Source organism: Lissotriton vulgaris, chromosome 9 (assembly GCF_964263255.1).
Source record: "Lissotriton vulgaris chromosome 9, aLisVul1.2, whole genome shotgun sequence".
NCBI lineage: Eukaryota > Metazoa > Chordata > Amphibia > Caudata > Salamandridae > Lissotriton > Lissotriton vulgaris.
The window spans coordinates 239,409,308-239,421,687 of record NC_141697.1 but is presented as its reverse complement, the minus strand read 5'-3'; the positions used below and the strand labels follow the sequence as shown (position 1 = coordinate 239,421,687).

General features: G+C 48.8%; 1 protein-coding gene across 1 annotated transcript in view; it reads right to left on the bottom strand.

Annotated features, from left to right (window-relative positions):
• Positions 1-5,155, bottom strand: part of IVD (isovaleryl-CoA dehydrogenase) — a 297,512-nt gene extending 292,357 nt beyond the window's left edge. The window contains exon 1 of the mRNA XM_086937401.1: positions 4,964-5,155. Within this exon, the coding sequence (XP_086793527.1) occupies positions 4,964-5,095 (132 nt within the window). The 5' untranslated portion in view covers positions 5,096-5,155. The remainder of the gene's footprint in view (positions 1-4,963) is intronic.
• Positions 5,156-12,380: the final 7,225 nt, after the last annotated feature.

The window sequence follows — 12,380 nt, the reverse complement described above, 5'->3', positions numbered from 1 at the left end:
CCAGACAAGTTCTGCAGACACACCCATCTTGGTCCGTGTATGCCGAGGGCAGCGAGAGAGATGGAGCTAGGGGAGTAAGAGAGAGCTAGAGTGAGAAAGACAGAGAGAGAGGGAGCTAGAGGGAGTAAGATAGAGAGAAAGTGAGCTGGAGGAAGCAAGACAGAGAAAGAGGGAGCTAGAGGGAGTAAGACAGAGAGAGAGGGAGCTAGAGGGAGTAAGACAGAGAGAGAGGCAGAAAGAGGGAGTAAGACAGAGAGAGAGGCAGAAAGAGGGAGCTAGAGGGAGTAAGACGGGGCTAGAGGGAGCTAGACAGAGAGAGGGAGCTAGCGGGAGTAAGACGGGGCTAGAGGGAGCTAGACAAAGAGAGGGAGCTAGCGGGAGGAAGACAGAGAGAGGGAGCTAGCGGGAGGAAGACAGAGAGAGGGAGCTAGAGGGAGTAAGAGAGAGAGGGAGCTAGAGGGAGTAAGAGAGAGAGGGCGCTAGAGGGAGTACAACAGAGAGAGAGGGAGCTAGAGGGAGTAAGACAGAGAAAGGGAGCTAGAGGGAGTAAGACAGAGAGAGAGGGAGACAGAGGGAGCTAGAGGGAGTAAGACAGAGTGAGAGGGAGTAAGACAGAGAGAGAGAGAGCTAGAGGGAGCTAGAGTGAGCAAGACAGAGAGAGAGGGAGCTAGAGGGAGTAAGAGAGAGAGGGAGCTAGAGGGAGCAAGACAGAGAGAGGGAGCCAGAGGGACTATGACGTAGAGAGAGGGAGCTAGAGGGAGTAAGACAGAGAGAGAGGGAGCTAGACGGAGCAAGACAGAGAGAGAGGGAGATAGACGGAGCAAGACAGAGAGAGGGAGCTAGAGGGAGTAAGAGAGAGGGAGCTAGAGGGAGTAAGAGAGAGGGAGAGGGAGCTAGAGTGAGACAGAGAGAGAGGGAGCTAGAGGGAGCTAGACAGAGAGAGTGAGCTAGAGGGAGTAAGACGGGGCTAGAGGGAGCTAGACAGAGAGAGGGAGCTAGCGGGAGGAAGACAGAGAGAGAGGGAGCTAGAGGGAGTAAGAGAGAGAGAGAGGGAGCTAGAGGGAGTAAGAGAGAGAGGGCGCTAGAGGGAGTACAACAGAGAGAGAGGGAGCTAGAGGGAGTAAGACAGAGAAAGGGAGCTAGAGGGAGTAAGACAAAGAGAGAGGGAGACAGAGGGAGCTAGAGGGAGTAAGACAGAGTGAGAGGGAGCTAGAGTGAGCAAGACAGAGAGAGAGGGAGCAAGAGAGAGAGAGGGAGCTAGAGGGAGCAAGACAGAGAGAGGGAGCCAGAGGGAGTAAGACAGAGAGAGAGGGAGCTAGAGGGAGTAAGACAGAGAGAGAGGGAGCAAGACAGAGAGAGGGAGCTAGACGGAGCAAGACAGAGAGGGAGCTAGAGGGAGTAAGACAGAGAGAGAGGGAGCTAGAGGGAGTGAGACAGAGAGAGAGGGAGCTAGAGGGAGTAAGACAGAGAGAGAGGGAGTAAGACAGAGAGAGAGGGAGACAGGGAGCTAGAGGGAGTAAAACAGAGAGAGGGAGCAAGACAGAGAGAGGGAGTAAGACAGAGGGAGAGTGAGCTAGAGGGAGTAAGACAGAGAGAGAGGGGGCTAGAGGGAGTAAGACAGAGAGAGGGGGCTAGAGGGAGTAAGACAGAGAGAGAGGGAGACAGAGGGAGCTAGAGGGAGTAAAACAGAGAGGGAGCTAGAGGGAGTAAAACAGAGAGGGAGCTAGAGGGAGCAAGACAGAGGAGCGAGAGAGAGTAAGAGAGAGGGAGCTAGAGGGAGTAAGACAGAGAGAGGGAGACAGAGGGAGCTAGAGGGAGCAAGAGAGAGGGAGAAGGAGACTGAGGGAGTAAGAGAGAGAGAGGGAGCTAGAGGGAGTAAGACAGAGAGCGCTAGAGGGAGCTAGAGCGAGCAAGACAGAGAGAGAGGGAGCTAGAGGGAGTAAGAGAGAGAGAGGGAGCAAGACAGAGAGGGAGCTTGAGGGACTAAGACGGAGAGAGAGGGAGCTAGAGGGAGTAAGACAGAGAGAGAGAGAGCTAGACGGAGCAAGACAGAGAGGGAGCTAGAGGGAGTAAGAGAGAGGGAGCTAGAGGGAGTAAGAGAGAGGGAGCTAGAGGGAGTAAGAGAGAGGGAGCTAGAGGGAGTGAGCTAGAGGGAGTAAGACAGAGGGAGAGTGAGCTAGAGGGAGTAAGACAGAGAGAGAGGGGGCTAGAGGGAGTAAGACAGAGAGAGAGGGAGCTAGAGGGAGTAAGACAGAGAAAGGGAGCTAGAGGGAGTAAGAGAGAGGGAGCTAGAGGGAGTAAGAGAGAGGGAGCTAGAGGGAGTAAGACAGAGAGAGAGTGAGCTAGAGGGAGTAAGACAGAGAGAGAGGGTGACAGAGGGAGCTAGAGGGAGCAAGACAGAGAGAGTGAGCTAGAGGGAGTAAGACAGAGGGAGAGTGAGCTAGAGGGAGTAAGACAGAGAGAGAGGGGGCTAGAGGGAGCAAGACAGAGAGAGAGGGAGCAAGACAGAGAGAGAGGGAGCTAGAGGGAGTAAAACAGAGAGGGAGCTAGAGGGAGCAAGACAGAGAGAGAGGGAGCTAGAGGGAGTAAGACAGAGAGAGACAGCTAGAGGGAGTAAGACAGAGAGAGAGGGAGCTAGAGGGAGTAAGACAGAGAGAGAGACAGCTAGAGGGAGTAAGACAGAGAGAGAGACAGAGGGAGTAAGACAGGGAGAGAGGGAGCTAGACAGAGAGAGGGAGCTAGAGGGATTAAGATAGAGAGAGAGAGAGGGAGCTAGAGGGAGCAAGACAGAGGGAGAGGGAGCTAGATGGAGTAAGAGAGAGATAGAGGAAGCTAGATGGAGTAAGAGAGAGATAGAGGGAGCTAGAGAGAGCTAGACAGATAGAGGGAGTAAGCCAGAGAGAGAGGGAGCTAGAGGGGGTAAGCCAGCTAGAGGGGGTAAGCCAGATAGAGGGAGTAAGCCAGAGAGAGAGGGAGCTAGAGGGAGTAAGACAGAGAGAGAGGGAGCTAGAGGGAGTAAGACAAAGAGAGGAAGACAGAGGGAGCAAGACAGAGAGAGAGGGAGCTAGACAAAGAGAGGGAGTAAGAGAGAGAGAGAGGGAGCTAGAGGGAGTAAGACAGAGTGAAAGGGAGCTAGAGGGAGTAAGACAGAGAGAGAGAGAGCTAGAGGGAGCAAAACAGAGAGAGAGCTAGAGGGAGCAAAACAGAGAGAGAGGGGGCTAGAGGGAGTAAGAGAGAGAGAATGAGCTAGAGGGAGTAAGAGAGAGGGGGCTAGAGGGAGTAAGACAGAGAGAGGGAGCAAGACAGAGAGAGAGGGAGCTAGAGGGAGTAAAACAGAGAGGGAGCTAGAGGGAGCAAGACAGAGAGAGAGGGAGCTAGAGGGAGTAAAAGAGAGAGGGAGCTAGAGGGAGTAAAAGAGAGAGAGGGAGCTAGAGGGAGTAAGAGAGAGAGAGAGCAGGAGCTAGAGGGAGTAAGACAGAGAGGGGGAGCTAGAAGCAGTAAGAGAGGGAGAGAGGGCGCTAGAGGGGGCAAGACAGAGAGAGGGAGCTAGAGGGAGTAAGACAGAGGGAGTAAGACAGAGAGAGAGAGGGAGCTAGAGGGAGTAAGACAGAGGGAGCTAGAGAGGGAGCTAGAGGGAGCTAGACAGAGAGAGGGAGCTAGACAGAGAGAGGGAGCTAGAGGGAGTAAGACAGTACCTAGCGCCGTACATTTCCGACAGAGGTGGTCCATGCGGTAAGTCGTGAGGGGGTGACACCATGAGTTACCCGCACCGGGTGACACCAACCCCAGTGACGCCACTGACAGGGACTGAACAAACTCAAAAGCATGCCTCTCTTAAATACCTGTGAAGTGATAACAAGCTATGTGCCTTTGATTCCCCTCCGTTGAGTTTGTAAATGCGCGGCTCCAGACAGCCCCAGCAAGGAACAAAAGGAGGCTTGAAGCCCCTTAAATTTGGTAATTTATCTTTGCCCGGCTAAGAGAAAATAAAAAAGCCCCCTGAACGTGTCAGTGTCTGAAAATTCTGCTTATTTTTGTAGGGCCCAGCTACTTGGCAGGATGGATGGAATCTACAGTGTGAAAATAGTGGGTAGATGCCATCTACCACCAACTTGTGTCCTTTTTGGCATGCGTCACCTTTTTCCCCACCCCAATCTCCCTGCCGACATCAAAATACCTCCACAGACTTCAATAGGGTCAACCTATGAGTATTCTCAAATCTTTAACATCCTCCAAAAAGTGGTTTATTTTCCATTCACCTTAATTGGATCACCCTCTTAACGTGATTTCTAACGACTTCTACAGTTACTGATATTTTGGGAAACATTGTGTACTCCTGGTTTCAGTTAACATACTGCTCAAAGAAAGCATAAGTGCTGCAATGCAAACAAATAGAAAGCGCTGCATAGATACCGCAGCAAAACAATACAATATACTCGGGGACACTAGAATTATGCGATTGTGCAGCTGCGCCGATTTTTGCATAATTATAAATTTGCCGCGTTTGCCACATAACCCTTCACCCTCTGCATAATCTACAGATACTTGTTTCCAGCTCAAATGGTTCAAAAGTTACTAAACATGTGTTCCCGCACAGTGGAAGGTCTTTTGCAATAGTGGACTGGTCACTTTTCTGTAGCTTATTGCTATATTTGAGTGTTAAAAAATGGTAGTAAACAGGTGAAACTAATGCACAAACAGTGTTAACAAGTTTTAAATTGACAAATTAATGGATACCTTAAACAAAACAAAAAAGTACCGCATAATTTGCCTGTTCTTGCCACATGATTTACCCAACTCTGCCGCATAATTTGGTCCTCCACTGTTGCATAATTTCCGTGGCCCTGCATACTCTAATCCGCATTCTAAAGAAGTGCCCTTCTGTTCCTTTAATACTAGAATCGGAAGTGTTGTCAAAGGGGGAATGAAGGTTAAGGTCTCCTAAAATCTCCGTTTCACTCACCTGCCTCTGCTCTTCGTTCAGCCCATTTACTACATCATCCACAGGGACGCTGGCGCAGCCCCGCACCAGGGGCCCCCGGTTCCAATGGGTCTTCAGAACGCCGGTCACCGCTTTCCGTACCAGTGTCGCCATTGCTGCGGTAGTTCTTGCCGTTCAGCTCTCAGCCAATGACCGCAAGGTATTGAGAAAGGGGACCAGTCGTCGCACGGCTAGTCAAAGGCGATTCGAAAGAGTCGTGCACCAGTCATATTCTTCGACGGGATGGGAGAGGTTCTGGCAGCCAATCAGCTTTAGGCTCCACCGGGCAAAAGTAAAAGTGGTAGCTACACATTGAATTGTTGGGGTAAATATGAGACTTTGTTGCAAACGATGGGGTACATACGGGTGATTACAAAATTAAATAAAAAGAAACAGGAAACACAGTTGCAAAGCTGCCTGAAAAAAACGGTGAGCAACATGCGTTTTCAATCAACTACTTTGAATTGCATAATACAGCCCTCTTCTTATCAGGGCCGACTTTAGCACTGGTGGCGCCCTGTACAACAATTATTTTTGGCGCCCCTCTCTCCCCCTCAATGACCACCTCCGCATTGGATTCCCGACTTCCACCCTTTAACTGTCTTCATAACCACTCTCTTACAGATGCATTTAATTAGTTTTACAGTGTCACTCATAAAAATGAAGGGTGTCAGGGCATTTCACATTATACACACATTACAGAGACAATCAATCATGTATGCTTAAATCAAAGACTGAGGACTACAAGGGGAAGGGCTTATATGTCATCCATACTGGTAGGCAGTATAGTTTCGGGGGCTTGGTCTGGAGAAACACAAACTAAGAATTTGAAACGTAACACCATGGTTGGGGTTCTCTTTAATAATCGGAAATGATTTCTACCGAAATGAACCCATTGTGAAACATTAGGATAATGAAAGTCTGGGGAATCAAATCCATACGCTCTAATCTATACTTGACTTCTGCATTTCAGTTCTTTGATGACAGTTAGTAGCTCACTGTTTTACATTAGGAGTTTAACATTTAACATGTAAACTGCAAGTAACAAAAGAAAGTCTCTTACCTATTTATTTATATATTTTTTAATTATAATTTTTTCAATCCGACCAACAGATACAAAGCATACATTGACATATCACTCTGATCATGTTATACAGTTGACACATTAAGAAACATTGTTGTAGTCAGGTGAGCCGACATTGCGAACATTGTACAGGGATATACAGACAGTCCTCGTGGGTCCTTTTGCCCCCTGCCTCCCTCCGTCCTATGTGTCCACGTCTACGTAATTGTCACAGGAGCGTAGAATCAGTTGTACACATCTGAGGTTCCGCTGCAACGGGACAACTGGACAACAGCCAGCCATTAAGTGTTTGCGTGTGTGTTCTGTATGTATGTCCTCAATGGCTCCCAGAAGTCTCTGGGTCTGGCTGCCAGTGGTATCTCCTCAGCATAGGCCTCCAATGTTGTCTTGCAGTATGTCATGTCTGTGATCCAGTCCTTGAATCGGGGTGGTCTCTTACTGCCCCATCTAATTGCTATTCTGCGCTTCGCCAGCAGCAGCGCCACTACCAGGAACGTTCTGCGCCTGGCATGTTTAAGCTTGTGAATTCCCAGTACACACGTCTGAGGCGTGTTCGGGATAAGTACAGCCGGCATGGTCTGCAGTCCATCAGTGACAGCGTGCCAGTAGGCTTGTAGGTCCCACCAGGACCATGCCACATGCAAACAATCTGCGCCAGTTGAGCCACAGCGGCGGCAGCAGTCAGTGTCCCTAAGTCCCAATCGGTGTAGCCTTGCAGGCGTGTAGCAGGCCTGGTGTAGGAACTCAAAGTGTATTAATCATAGATTACAATTAGATGTTAAGAGTGTGAGCTGTGTGCAACTGTACTGCCAGTCTTGTTCGTCTATTGGGGTGCCCAGTAGTCTTTCCCATCTCTCTTCAGGTGCCGTAACCTCCTCTACCTGCTCTCGTTGGGCCGTGTTAAAAAAGACGTGTTACCAAATGACTGCATGATGGAGCTATGAGCAGTGTCTGTAGTGTCGCCAGTTGTTCCGGTTTCTCAGGGACCGTGCTGTATAGCGCCCTCATGGCCGCCCGAAAGCGCAGGTATGCAAAGTGTTTCATCGGAGTCAGATGTGCGTAGAGGGCGGGGTCTGTCCAATTGAGAAACGTGTTATGTGGAAACGCCTGTCCCATGGTACGTAAGCCCATTTCCTCTAATAGTGTCTGCATTTTGGGTTCTTGCGTCACCGTGAGCTTAGGGTGTTGGGCTATTGGGAGGGCCCGCGCATATATCGGCAATTTATCTGCTCTGCGCGCCAGTGCATTCCACGCTCTTGAAGTGTTCTTTGCCATGTGTATCGTGTCTTTTGGGGCATAACGTATAGGTTCGGCAAGTAGCGCCAGTAGCGATCCAGGGGATACGTCGTTGTGTTCTACCGCGACGTGTGGTACGTAATTATGGGGCCGTGTCCAATAATGTGCATGTTGAGCTTGTGCACAAATGTAGTATAACTGTAAGTCGGGTGCCTCAAAGTCGCCCAGATGATATGGCTGTGTCAGGATTGTCCAACTCACTCTGGCGGGACGTCCGGCCCACGTCAGCTTTTGGAGCAGCGAACGCATTTTAGCAAAGAATGCATTGGACAGCCAAATAGGGACGTTCCAGAACAGATATAGAAATCTAGGAAGGATAATCATCTTCTGGAGGGCTATTCTATCTGCCGTGGAGAGAGGCAGTTTAATCCACCTATCCACTTGCTCTTCCAGTCTAGTTAGTGCAGTTCCGTAGTTTTCCCTAATGACTATGTCTGGGTCCCCGTGGATCCATATCCCCAGATACTTAACCAGATCAGTGCTCCATTTTAAGGGATAGTCTAACTCAGGTTCTGTGGTAGTGGTGGTGAGTGGGATCACCACCGACTTGTCCCAGTTGACATTGAGGCCGGCTGAGGTTCCGTGATTCTGAACCCGTTCAATAAAGGTCGTCGTATCTAGACGATTTTGGTATCAGTGGACCGCAAATGACGAGTGCGGTATGTACGAGTGTTTTCGTCATAATCGATCTATGAAAACACTACATATTCAGGGATTTCGTTCGAACCTACGGGTTCCATTTTGTGTACGGCAGCCATTTTGTGGTTGCTCTCACATAGGCCGATGACTGCGGCCAAACGAGTCTTTGGGACATGTACACCTTTAGCTGACTTTTGAGTGACCTGAACGAACTGACTCCCTTGCCCGAAGCTGACCTTGTTGAGCCAGTTCCTTGTTAGGTAGCTGGTCAGATAGAGATCAAAGAGCAGGACTTTGCTGAGTTTATGGTACATGCACACACCCTTCTATCTTGCTTCTCATCTGTTTCTGTTCCTTCCTTTTTATGGCTTAATTATGGTTTGGGTTGAGGTCCTTTTATTACGGGTTCGTCCGGCCTGTCCGAGCAAGAATGTTGGATTTTGCCTGGTCATTTCTGGTGGGCTGGACAACCGAAAGTGGGTTTGTCGTTATGCGATACGTTTGAATTGTCACCGTGTGATTGGTCCGTTTGTAAATAATTGATGCTAGTCAGGAATGTGATTTTTATCATAAAAGATGATGTCTCGCATTACTAAATTGTGCAGTCTCTAGCGAACCACCCGTGTTGTGCTTCGTAGAGCTCTGTTCCTGGTTGCAGCCAATAAATTTGGTCTTTGACGTCACCGAGAAGTGTCCCGTGTCTCTGTTTGCCAAGGCAGGGGAACTCGAAGACATAGGGTGTTTTCCCTGGCACCGCTGGGTTCTAAAACCCAGTTCTTCACGGCGTATTGCTCATACTGAACATACTCTCTAATGAGCGGGTTTAGGATCCTGCTCGGGTGTGTGGTGTAAAGGACCATATCATCTGCATACAATGAGATGCTAATCGGTCGCAGGGTGAATTGCAAAGCAGTGTCAGAGTGCCTCTGGCGGATCTTGCAGGCCAGTGGCTCCAGTATCAGGGCAAAAAGCATGGGAGACAATGGGCATCCCTGCCTCGTGCCTCTAGTGATGGAGATAGGAGCTGAAGTTAGACCGTTAATACGAATTCGCGCCTTTGGTGCCGTGTACAGCAGGGAGATCCATTTCAAAAAAGGTTCAGGAAACCCCATTTTGCGCAGGGTCACAAACATAAAACCCCATTCCACGGAGTCAAAAGCCTTAGCATTTATTAATGTCTTACCTATTTATGTTCTATTCAGTTTGTGATTTGCATTGTACACATTCTTTGCACCTGGCATATTAACCCTCTGCACTACCTTATGAGGAATCAAAACTTCCAGCAGTCAAAACTTCCACTAGAGAAAACTACTGTCTTTCTCTGGGAAGAACATTAATCACCGGAGTTAACATTTTTTTTATTGGCTTAAAATTGCCAGAGGCCAAGAATGTGGCGGCATGTGCTTAAAAAAAACAATTTTAAGTAGCAAACAGGCACCCCATGTGAAGTCTGCACTCGGTGCGGTGGCACCGGTCGCACCGCCCTAGAGCCGGCTCTGCTTTTATGGGCTTAAGTGGGACTCAATAGTTTGTGTGTGGAAAGGGAGGAGGGCATTTCTACAAGGAGTATGACTTATATTAACAGGGACATGGCTTAAACACCTAAACTAAATTTCTATTATTGCCCTACTATGCTGCCGGACAGTATTTTAGTTATTCTCTTAGATTTGTTGTTTCAGCCAGAAACCTAATACAACAACTGAAATGCACCTAAAACCAGCCAGGCCTATTAGTTTTGCCATTTGTTGGTAGATGTTTAAGAGAAATGAGTAACAACAATGACTTTGCTGTAAATAATTAATATTGAAAAGGTTGTTTTTGTTTAAAATGCTTTATTAAAGTTGCATTGAGAGACCAATATAAAGTAAACACAATATTTAAAACAATAAAATTCAAGCACAGTGAATAAAAGAAAATATATGCAAGCTTAACAATTCAATATACCCGAGCTCAGATTGAAAAAAATAAACTGTTTATAAAACAATTTGCATTTTGACCATTTTTGTAAAAGAAAGAGAAAAGGAAAAAAGAGAGAAAAAAGGAGAAAGAGGGGAAAGGTGGAAAATAAAATGGTAGGTAATTACTGCTTAGCAATAATAACCATATTAATTTAGAGAGGATTCGTCAACATTTATGGAGGTTCATAGTTAGTGGCAGTAGAGTGGAATAGAGGTGGCATGTGCGCGGTCCAGTCTATGATGATGACATAAAAGACTCCATTAGGCAATAAAAGTAATTTTAGTAGTAACTTTACTATTTGTGGTGATAGTCTGCAGGGCAATAGCTATAGAAAAATCAACAAACTTTCCTAAAATCCACTGAGAACGCCACAGGGAGGAAGAGCTACCCAAAAATATCTGAAATGTCAAAAGAAAAGGCAGTGAACAAAATTTCATTAAGCTTCTTCCAAATGAGCCGCAAGAGCTTATTCAATCAATCAAACAGGGAATTGTAAGCGTGCTACTCACCCGTGATGGTCTCACAGCGCTGGGGATCAGAGGGGAAGGTAGGCTGCTCCGTTCAGCCGAATAGCCAGGTCTTGAGGGTCTTTCTGAAGGTGTTCAGGGAGGGTGCGTGTCTGATGTCTGCCAGCAGCTCATTCCAGGTCTGGCTGCCATGTGAGAGAACGATCTTCCACCTGATTTGGGTCTGAGGATCCGAGGGATTTCAGCCAATGCGAGACTAGATGATCGGAGATTTCTTCTGGGTACGTGGAAGTTAATTCTGTCGTTGAGGTATTTGGGTCAGTTGTTGTGCAGGTACTTGTAGTCATGAGTGAGTATTTTGAAGGTGACTCTCTTCTCCACGGGGAGCCAGTGGAGTCACCGCAGGTGTTGGCTGATGTTTTCATGCCTGGGGATGCGGAGGACGAGCCTGGCCGCGGTGTTCTGTATTGTTTGTAGTTTGCGGAGTAGGGACTTGTAGATGCTGGTGATGAGTGCATGGGTGACTGTTTTCCAGGATTCGGGGGATCCATTTGAAGGTCTTTCGGAGGATGCAGAGGGTGTTGAAACAGCTGGAGGTGACAATGTTGACCTGTCGGTTCCTGGTGAGTGATGAGTCGAGTACGATGCCGAGGTTCTTGGCGTGGTCTGTTGGGGTAGGTGAGCTTCCAATGGCTGTGGGCCACCAGGTGTTGTCCCATGCTGAAGGGGTGCTTCCAAGGATGAGGACATCTGTTTTCTCAGCATTGAGTTTTACGCAGCTGTTGGTCATCCAGACTGCCAGTTTGCATTCCTCTCAGGAAGTTGAGTTTTGCGGTGGTGGGGTCTTTGGTGAGGGAGAGGATGAGCTGAGTATTGTCGGCTTAGGATACTATGTTGAGGCCGTGTTGTCGGACGATGTCTGCGAGTGGGGCCATGTAGATGTTGAAGAGGGTCGGGCTCAGAGATGACCCCTGTGGTACTTCCGCAGGTGATGTCAGAGGTGGCAGAGAGGAAGGGCGGTAGTCTGGTCCTTTGGCTTCTTCCGGTGAGGAACAAGTGGATCCAGTCTAGGGCCGTTCCTTGTATAACAGCCTTGCGTAGTCATGTGATTAGTGTGCGATGAGAGACGGTGTCGAAGGCTGCAGACATGTCGAGGAGGATGAGGGCTGCGGAGTGGCCCTGGTCCAGGATAGTGCGGATGTCGTCAGTGGCTGCGAGTTGGGCCGACTCAGTGCTGTGGTTGGCTCGGAATCCGGATTGGGACGGGTCGAGGACGGTGTGTTCTTCGATGAATCTTGTCAGTTCCCTGTTGACTGCTTTTTCTGCCACTTTGGCTGCGAAGGGGAGAAGTGAGATAGGCCAGTAGTATTTGAGGTCGGTGGGGTCCGCCGTGGGTTTCTTGAGCAGATGCCTGACTTTGGCATGCTTCCAGCTGTCTGGAAAAGGTGCCTGTTTTGAAGGTGGTGTTGATGGTGTGTTGCAGTTGAGGTGCGATGGTGTCTGCGGCTCTGTGGTAGATGTGCAGGGGGCAGGGGTCAGTGGGGGCCCCTGAGTGGATACCTTTCATGGCCGCAGCAGTGTCCATGGTCGAGATTGGTGTCCAGATAGAGATGGTGGGCTGGCTGGTGTCATGGGGAGGCGAAGGGGGGGCTGAGGTGTCTTGAGGGGGGTCGGTGAAATTGTCGTATTGTGTTCTGATCTTGAGGTGGCAGTAGGTACCGAGCTTGTCGCAGAGGTTCTGGGATGCAGTGATGTCTGTGGCTTCGCTGCATGGGTTGGTGAATTCCTGGATGACGTTGAAGAGTTCCTTGAAGTTGGTGAAGATTTTGTTGTGGATGAAGTTCCTTTTGGTTGGTCTGATTTGGTTGTGGTAGTCCGCCATGCCCATCTTGTAGGTGGAGTAGCAATCGGTTATCTTGGGATTCCTCCAGATCTTTTCCAGGCGTCTGCAGGT